This window comes from Pundamilia nyererei, unplaced genomic scaffold (assembly GCF_000239375.1).
Source record: "Pundamilia nyererei isolate P.nyererei 1_Seehausen unplaced genomic scaffold, PunNye1.0 scaffold00126, whole genome shotgun sequence".
NCBI classification, from domain to species: Eukaryota; Metazoa; Chordata; class Actinopteri; order Cichliformes; family Cichlidae; genus Pundamilia; species Pundamilia nyererei.
Window position 1 is genome coordinate 1,572,222 of NW_005187527.1, and position 9,832 is coordinate 1,582,053.

Below are 9,832 nucleotides of genomic sequence, written 5' to 3' on the forward strand. Positions count from 1 at the left end.
ATCCAACCAAAGACAATTAAAAGTTTTAAGGGACAAAACAAAAAAAGGCCCATTATGCCTCATTTGTACTCTGAACATAAAGATCTTGCAAATTAAATTTTAGACACCAAAACTCTGGATCTGAGTGTCTAAAAAAACCACCGAGATGGCAGACAGTTTGTTATCCCTCCATGATTAGCTGCATCTATGGCACTCTAATCCTTCAGGAGATAATAGCTCTTAGCTGATGTTCCAACAGTGATGAGGCTCCAAATACAATATTTTTATCGGGGCCAGGGAGAAGCATCGCTGGCCATCTGGATGCTTTAATATGCTCGGCTCTTAATTACTGCAATGACTTTACTTGTGTGACAGATGAATTACATGAAGGCGACAACTACATAAAACAGTGTTTTCCCGATTTCATTAGCCAAAGGGTGTAATGTTTATGACTTTCCGAATTGGATTCAAAAGGACGGACGTAATGCACGGCAATAATTCTATAAACACTCCATTTGGCATATGGCGCTGCCAGGCTAAAGCTGTCCTTGTGAACTTGTGAAATTTGCATTAGGAAGTTGGACTGTGCGACTTTCAGAGCTTCGAGAACATGTACTGTACATCACGCTTCCTTTAAATACAGTCCCAGATTAGCACTCAGAAACAAAACTCCGTTGGACAGGACGCATTAGTGCCGCACACAGCAAACAAAACCCCGTGGGCCCGGCTAAGTTAGCGTAGCATGCTGCTAAGTTGCCGTGCTCATGCATGAGCTTTGTTAGCTGGGGCCCAGCTAAGAGGATTAAAGTTCCAGTTTGGTTCTTGAACATTTAAGAAATTGTTTCTGCCCCACTTCACACAGTGGCAGCGGCCTCTTTCTCATTGGAGAGTAGGGCCTTGTCGCCATAGCGACGTGGGCTAAGCAAGGCCTAACTAGCAGAGCCAGAAGATGGGCAGTGACTGTGTGTGTGTGTGTTTGCGTGTCAGCCTCAAAACACAAAAACAAACCATCTCCCCAAATTGGTTCTGCTTTACACGGCCACACAAACACAGCTTGGGTCTGAAAGCCCCAAAGAAACATAACACACTTATAGTTGTTGCTTTTTTATCTATTCATTTCTCAAAAAATATTACTATTGTTATAACACAGAAAAGGTCCATCCTTTGGTTTGAACGAACTTTAAGTTGAATGGCTGCTTCTTAAGTTTTCTATTATAAAACAGAGGAATCTGCACACACACACACACACACACACAAAAGAAGGTACCTATACTTGAAATAAGTCAAATCGCTGGCGCACAAAAATGCCACGGGGCTTTTTAAATCTAAATTCCACAAGGGGTAAAAAAGCGAACATCCCTTCCTCCCAGTGCATAGCTCGCATACTTTCGTCTCTTTCTCTGAAACGCTTACCCTGGCCCCTTTCCTCTGTGACTTGAGAGCGCTTTCCTTCCACTCAGATGTTTAATTCTCAATGGGGAGAATCAGCCAGAAAAAAGTATCTCTGCTCATGTACCCATATTATATCTGGCTTGTGTGGACCCTGACAGCAATTTGGCCATAGCGGCAAACACTACTGGGAATGGGGATTGAAAGGGTGAGGGGAGGATGTCTTGACATAAGCCAGAAGTAGAATCAGTGAGGTCACCAAGGAAGCAGGGAGAGATAAAAACCTGAATAAGGATATCAGAAACATTCCAGCCTAGCTGAGGTAGAGCTAAAGCAGGAGTTCCAGTTTTATCTTAGAAATTCCTTTTTTTTTTTTGTCATGATGCTGAAAAAACCACTGACAAAATCCCACTGCAGGTTCACTGAATACTGTTACAGGCCGGTCAGAGTGAACGAATTCAGATTGTCCCACAGACATGTAGAAATAGACAATAGCTGACCTGTAAGAACAGACACTTTAGCCACAACAGCAGGCTGGTCAAGGTGCAAAAGGTGAAGTCAATCAAACGCTAATGAGATTGGGAAAAGAACAAAGGAGGGAAGTAAAAGCACAGGAGGCCGCATGAGGAGCTAACCTTCAAAATAAAATAGGAAGTGCGCCAAACAGTGAGGCAGAGGAGGATGAGACGTGATGACGGAAAACACTCAACATAGAATTACAATAAATACGTGTTTAAGGCACTGACCATCCCTTAAATGGTTGCTGTCTGGAGTTTATGTGTGTTAAATATTAGAATCTAGCATAATTTCAGTGGTCAGAAGCCAAATATTCTCAAAACGCACCAGTCAGACCAATAACTCCAGCATCACTTCCACTGCATACACAACTTCAACACTCAAGAAGGCATTTAGTGCACACAGTGTACGACATGTAACTAACGGCAGTATCCAAAATGAGTCCTGCCACAACTGTCGCCAGTGTGAAGCCATTAAAATGGGAATTCAAGGAGCCTGTGGCTGAAATAATACCTTCAGTTTTACATTAAGTCTGGGCAGGTCCCATTAAAGGCTAGGTTATGTCTCAACATCAAATGTCACCAGGAACAAGGTCCTGGCTCAAGCACTCCTCCACTACAATGGTACTATGAAAAATGAACAGCAGGTTTTAGTTCATATCAAATGACACAAATGCATCTGTTTAAATAAACTTCTATAATAACAATCTACTATCCTCTGCTATCCCATCATTTTTGTAGTTTATGAAATCTGATTAAATGAACCCGGGATCAGCGTGTTATAAATACATCATTCTTATTATTACCCTTAGTTAAGCTACCACAGGCCTAGTTTTTGGGCCATGATGCACTGGATGGTTCTTATTGATTCACCTCTTTTCACTCACTGTGTTTATAAACCACTCTGCATTTAATTGTTAGGTGTTTTACGAATCTGTGGCTCTCTCCCGCAGTGTCTTTTGAGACAACTATTGATAAGTTATATTAATGTAGAAATATTACATTTAAAGTAAGTAGAAAGTGTTTTTAACCATCTGTGACATCATATAATCTCTATCCTTAAGACACACAGTCTAAGAAAAACATGGCATAAGAAATGTGAGCCAAATTGGAGGGAATATAAAACCTTTAAGCAAAAAGATTTGGGGTTTACCTGATCTCTGAGATGCTGGACAGACTTCTGCAAGGCCAGGATCTGATGGAAGAGGGGGCTCTGGAGCACTGACTTGAGCAGGCTGAGCTTCTCCTCAGTGGGCACTTCTCCCCGCTCCTTGAGTTTGGCCTGGAGTCGCTCCACCGCCTGCAAGGCACGCTGCGTGTCTGCAAACCGTCGCATGTTTCAGTGACAGCGCCAAAGTGAAGGCGACGATGCAGGCAGCCGGAGGTGTGGGATTGACAGAGGTGGAGAGAGGTGGTGAGGACAAAGACTTCATCAGTTCATGGGTGAAGATAGCGAGGGTGGGAAGAGTGTTTGGATATTACCTCATTTATTCATTTAGGCATCCTGATTTAATTATTAAGAGGATTCTTTTTTTAAAAAAGCCTCCACAACCATTTGAAACATGACTTTAACATATTTATGTTTAACAATAACTCAATGACTTGTAAATGTATAGACGGAAAAATACGCAGTCACATATCACAAACTAGGCTTAGTTAAGGCCGGTTGACTCTCAACAGGCCTATATCAAAATCACGTAGCCACAAGTTTTTGCACAGAAGAAAAAAAACTCAATTTTCAATGCACTGCTTGTTTTTGGAATAGCAATGTTTCCTTTTCTTGACTTTAGGGTCAAATGGTGGGTTACACAGGAGCGTAGAATGAATGGTTATCAGGAGGAAAAGATAAAAGGACTGGGACCTCCACGCTTTGTTTGCTGGATCCTCTATAAGCCCTACAACCGAGTAACTCCAGAGTGGCTTGTTAGTAAGGATGGGCCAGCCAGACGTCATCTGAGCAAAAATGAAGCAATTTCAGAAGCTCACCAACTGTGACTAACACCTAATAGGCCGTGCACGAGGTCCAAAACACTTTTTGCACTGAAAAGCTTTGTTGTTTGAACAAAAAGTTGTAAATAGGCCAATAACACTTGAGCCCTGTAAGATTTTTTTCTGCTCACCACTGGCTCAGTCCAGACAAATGAAAAATTTCCACTGTCCTTCCCTCCATGTGGATAATTAGGAATACTAAATCAATGTGGCATGGACAGTTAGGTCCATAAGTGTCTGAACAAAGACACTTTTCCACAAAAGTATTGCATTAACTGTTTACGAATTGCAGTCAAGCTAACATAATTTTTAATATAAGGACTGTAAGAACCCATTAGCATAAGTTAATGCTGTTTTTCGCCCGTGTAGATGCTGCTAGGTGTTTACTGCAGTCACCTTCATGTGCTGCTTGTTTGAAGCCCTTTGCTGCAATTAGTTTTGTCTTTAGTAACTGAAAAGCATGCTCTGTTGAACACTAGGTCCCTTACATGTTCATTGAATTGATTCTGTAGTATGCTTTGGGTCACTTTCCATTTACACTCTGAAACACCATCCAACCAGTTTTGCATTTGGCTGAATCTGAGAAGTGTATAGCTCTTTATACTTCAGAATGTACCCTGCTGCTTTTACCAGCATCCACATCAACAATAAACACTTGTGACCTAGGTCTACCTGTAGCCTTACATACCCATAGAATAACATTGGCTTCACGTATGCTTTGGATCGTGAACTGTTCCTTGCCTTCTCTCATGCTTCTCTCTTCCCATAATTCTGGTCTAAGTTAACCTTGGTTTCATCACTCAAAAGACTTTTTTCAAAACTGTGCCGGCTCTTTTCGATTATTTCTGGTCTAGTCAAAGTCTAATCTGTCCTTCCTGGTGTTGGGGGTAACCAGGAGTTTGTACCTTGTTGCATGAAGGCGTCTCTTGATTGTATGATATGCCTACATCCTGGAGTGTAGTCTTGACTTGGTTATATGTTGTTGCAAAGTTGTTTTGATTAGTCGTTGAAGTAATTCTGTAACTACCCACTTTAGTTTTCTTTCGATGTTGAACGCACCAGACTGACGAACTCTCTGACAGGTTTATTTGGGTTTTTCAGCTTAATGATAGCGTCCCTCATTTGCATCATTGTCTCTTTAAAACCTCAGATTGAGAGTTCTATTGAACTGCTAATGCTGGCATAAAGTTCAACATTTGGACTCATTACTTCCCTCATAAATGAGTAATGAGGAAATCGACCTCACCTGCCAATGAAACTACTTGTCAGTCAAATGTCCAACTACATTTGAACGTCTGAAAATGGGGTGCTATGTATAAAAATGACGGTAATTCCTAAACAGTTAATGCAAAACTGTTGCAAAACCCCTTGAATTAAAGTTAAAAGTCTGCACTTCAGTCACATCTTGACTAATTTAATTAGAAATCCACTGTGACTGTGCACAGAGGCAAAATCACAAATAATGCGTCACTGTCCAGAAACCTAAGGACCTAACTATGTGTGAGTTTGCAGAAGAAAAGGTGGTCCTTGAGCAAAGCCTAAGGAGTCACAGATACATCAGCCAAATGTGCTAATTGCCATAGACCTACTGGGAAAGAAGATGACATTTACCAATGGCAGGAATAATGAGCTGACTAAATGTTTAACTGTAGAGTGATAAAGAGTTGAAATACTTTAAAACAAGCTTCTTTTTTTGTGGAACCCAACCAATAAATCTGTATTTTCAGCCAAAATGGACTTATTAAAGATCTGGAGCTATATGAAAACTCTGATTTTGTTTTTTAATAATAACGCAGAAACGATGCTTAGGCTAATTTAGAATTAGTGTTATCAGTTTTTCCAGCAGAGCAGTGCCTGGAGCACACGTATTCATCACAGTTCATCATTTGCAGCTGACAAACACACAGTCAACATTCGCGTCCTGAGAGTGACCACAGATTGCTGTTTTAAAGAAAGAAGCTGGCAGCACCAATTTGGCGTCATGCTTGACAGTTGGGCAAATAAATCTCTATGGGCACAAACAAACAATCAAATTTATGGCAACATTATCAGATATGGCAACATTGGCAGCCCACGGACATTGAACTGAATCCAGGGCCTCTTACGCTGGTTGAGAAAACTCTCAGCTTAAGCCAAATGTGCAAAGCACAGCCAGCAGAGACGGACACCCAAACCCCCGTGCAAAAACTGCTCATTTTTAAAAGAAGATTTTCTTTTTTTTTTGATTATGGCAGTGTTGAATCTTAATTAAACCGAGTACTGGTACTGGATTCAGCAGTCTGCTATCATGACCACACTCAACCCTAAAGCTGGTTCAATCATGGATGAAATCATGAATATTTTATAGATGCCTGGCATAAAACAATTAAAAAACCAAACACTTACCCATTGTTTCTATCATTTTTAGAGCGTCGGATGAATGTGTAGTGTTCCCTTCATCAAGGCCTGAAAATGACAAATTCAGTATTTAATGTCTTTTTGTGAGCAATCAGAGAACTAAATATTAGACCACTAATTCACGCTGTTTCCTTTTATTTTTAACTTCCACAAAGCTCTCAGAGCAAGAAAAATGGCTCATGCTCCTCCTGGGTTCTCCTCCCAACTTACACATTTTCTGTTCAAAAGATTAACATTAAAAAGAAACTAGATTTATTTCATTTCTGTTAGGTCCATATTTATCTCTGAAGAATGCTTCAGTGTGTGCATCAGAGCACCATTGTGCTGAATAACTGTCCCAGTTTGTCGAGTCTCTCGACAAACCGGCTGCCAGAAAAGCGCTTCTACTCAAGCTTCTTAGTTCCCTTGTATTCCACTAATGCTCTTATTGATGAATAAATACCAAGTAATTTACATTACTGAAATTTCATGCAGCCGGTATTAGACGAAGCTTGAGTATCCATTTTGCTTTTATCAGATAAATATCACCTCACTTCATACAACAATGATAATTAATTATCCTCTCATAGAACAATCTTATGAGCTGCTTTAAAACTAACACAACACCCTGCTAACATGACAATTTTCCTATTTAATTGTTGTTCATTTTTTTCCTTATAAATTACAAGTTTACACTGACTTTTTATTTGCAGTGTTACTTAGCTCATAAATGAGTGTTTAAACTGTTGGTCAATATTAGGAGTGGGGGGTGGGCGAGCAGATAGAGCACAGTATCGCACTAATTTAGGTGGTGATATTGTATTAGTTCTGCGACACCAAAAAATACATTTTTATTAGCTAAATTAAAATTCGTTGGGTATTACTACAAACAAGATGGATCATCTCGTGCAACACCAATCTGAGATAATGGTAAGTGTGCAAACTTACTGTACACTGGCTCGACCAAACTTGTGATTGTCCAGAGCTTGAGGGTAAGGTAAGGTGATAGCACAGGTCACCTGATACGAGGTAACCTTTCTGCAAATAGTTGCAGACTGACTTGGAATGACTGCAATCGCTCTCAGAGAGATTGTCAAAGGTTTGCAAATAATTGCTGTCTAATTTACAGATAGATTGAGTCTTTGTCAATGAGCACAACGCGAGAGGACTCAACTCCACTGGCTGCCAGTTGTTTGTATTCTGGTTATATTCCCGTAGAGCCGGAAGGCTGCTGAGTGTAAATGTAATAGTTATGCAGACAGATTACATGTAATTGTCAAACTGACCCCAATCGATCGTAGATTGATATTATAGCACAGTGAGCTGGTCTTATGGCAACATTAATGTCAGGTTTTAGTGACAGTGCTGGTGTGTTTAATTGTCATTTGCCTTTTCATTATCATTGAACAACAACATTATGATGGTTACCACTGGCTTTTATAATGTCTATGGTAACACACAGCAAAAGAGGAAAAAAGCGCTTATATTCTGCACAAAAAAATACCTAAAGGGATACCTGATTATGAAGTAATCAGCTCATGAATTTATAGTTATTATTTTAAGTTCCCTAAAAGCTGCTTCAGTAAATCACCCTTGCTATTGACTGGTGTCATCCTGCTCACTGTTCCTTTCAGACACATATTTTCTGACTATTTTACCTGGAAAAAGTCTTAATTTACCAATATTTCATTGTACCATTGTGCTTGAAATCAAAGTCTCATTTTGCACAATGGGTGGATTCAAACATCTATGTGAAGTCTGGCTATTTGTTCTATCGAATCTGTCAAAAAATCATATCTTTGTGAAACTGACTCCAAATGCTGCCTTGGAAAAAAAACTGTTACCTTCAAAGTGCATGCAATCAGATCAGAAAGGCAAGAGAAGGAGCAGTGACTCCTCTACTGTGTAAAAAAAAAAAGCCAGTGCCAATAAGCTCATAAAGACTCTCAGTACCTTTAAAGCTTTAAAAGCTAACAGTAATGCATGATGAAGGTGATCATGTTGTTTAATATTTGCCTAATTCTTTTAAGGGGTGCTTGCTAACAGAGCCCATGCAGGGAACATGGCACTTGGCTGCAGAGAGTGGCTTTGTAAGCAAGCATGATATGACTCAGGGAGACGTTACACGATTAAAGGAGATTGCTCAGACAATTAAAAGCCCTGTATAGACTCTCAGAATAGCTGCAGTATCTGTGGCAAAAGGATCACCACAGCTCTGGTTTGTTTATGCATTTGCTTCACTCATTACTGCATGTGTCCTACCTTTTATGCTGAGTGATGAGCTAGTATGTTAGCCGTCTATTTCACTCATGTAGTGGTGTGTTTATGTAATAAATCTGCCTTCACACGCACCTTACAGTCACTTGTGGCAACAGTAGTATACTATATGTGGGGGCTTTTTCAATGACACATGTGGTTCAGTGTCTGAAAGTAGCTTTAAGTGAATCACTTAATGATGCACACACTATAGTGGTATGTAATGAATCACAGAAGGCCGGAGGAGCTCATTAGCCGCTATTACACACTAGATATCAGCCTCCAAAAAAGTAGTTTAGCTCCGCGGGTAGCATTTCCTTGCGAAAATAATCATTAGTGAGGTTTGTGGCGAGTATAGTTAGCTAATAAGAAAACGCAGTTATTTTATCGCGGAGTTCCTACCCACCAAAAATCAAAGAAATTAGCACTATACCCGTGTAATTTCTGGCTTAATAAAGCGTTTAGTACGTCGCATTTGTTTAAAGCTGGTATATCCTGCCCAGGTTCGGTGGTGTTTTGAATACAGTCGACAAGGCACTCGGGACAATCCGATTTTCTCAACCCCTCCTCCTCCTCCTCTTTCCCCATCTCATCTAGCAAGAAAGCAACAGGCTTCCCGACGCGGGGACGGGAAAGAAGTTACACACTATCAGGGCTCTGTATGGCCACAGAAAATCGCCCAAGCTGGCTTCTTGCAGTATATATAAACACTTTTGCTTGAAAAAAAGCCTCTTGGATCTATTTAAAGGCAGTCTGGTGTGATTATGTGACCAACCGCTACAGAAGACGTCTCACAATATTTTCCTCTAATTAGCGACATTAAAGCTAACAAAAGGGGGTGTCTAGCTTGAGAAAAGCTGAAGTTAGTACACACCGAAGACTTCAGTAACGTTTCCTTAAGCGAATCCCGTTTAAAGAGAGTCACTTACATGAGTGTGGACGCTCTGCTTTCCCGGCGGCCAGGATCTTGAGCTATCCTCTGTTGTCCTGCGGCTAACGGCGCACTGACTGGGGCTTAAAGATGGGGCGTAGAGTAACTCGATCCTCTGTGGACACTTCCAGCGATAGCCGCACCGACAGTTCAGCTGGGGCTGAGGCGCCGCTTGCTGGCTGCCCTGACAACTAGGCCCTACATACATGGAAGAAGGCCTGGCTGCCGTGTAGGGCCAGAGCTAAAGTCCCAAAAACAAAGCAAACTCGCATAAACTTTAAATGCACACTTAAAAAGAAGTGCAATTTCAACAGTACAATTAAGTTTGTCTGCAGAACAGAGAAATCCTGCTCCTGTAAATGAAATAACTATTTGTGCATAAATTGTAAGAAATAAA

General features: G+C 40.7%; 1 protein-coding gene across 6 annotated transcripts in view; it reads right to left on the reverse strand.

Annotated features, from left to right (window-relative positions):
• Positions 1–9,637, reverse strand: part of mpdz (multiple PDZ domain crumbs cell polarity complex component) — a 48,276-nt gene extending 38,639 nt beyond the window's left edge. For 3 of the 6 annotated variants that reach the window (XM_013913336.1, XM_013913334.1, XM_005743032.1), the window contains exons 1-3: positions 9,434–9,637; positions 6,258–6,317; positions 3,037–3,203 (exon numbers count right to left, since the gene is read on the reverse strand). In XM_013913336.1, the coding sequence (XP_013768790.1) occupies positions 3,037–3,203; positions 6,258–6,273 (183 nt within the window). In that variant the 5' untranslated portion in view covers positions 6,274–6,317; positions 9,434–9,637. The remainder of the gene's footprint in view (positions 1–3,036; positions 3,204–6,257; positions 6,318–9,433) is intronic. The other 3 variants (XM_013913338.1, XM_013913335.1, XM_013913337.1) reach the window with 1 other exon arrangement.
• Between the last annotated feature and the right edge of the window lie 195 nt (positions 9,638–9,832).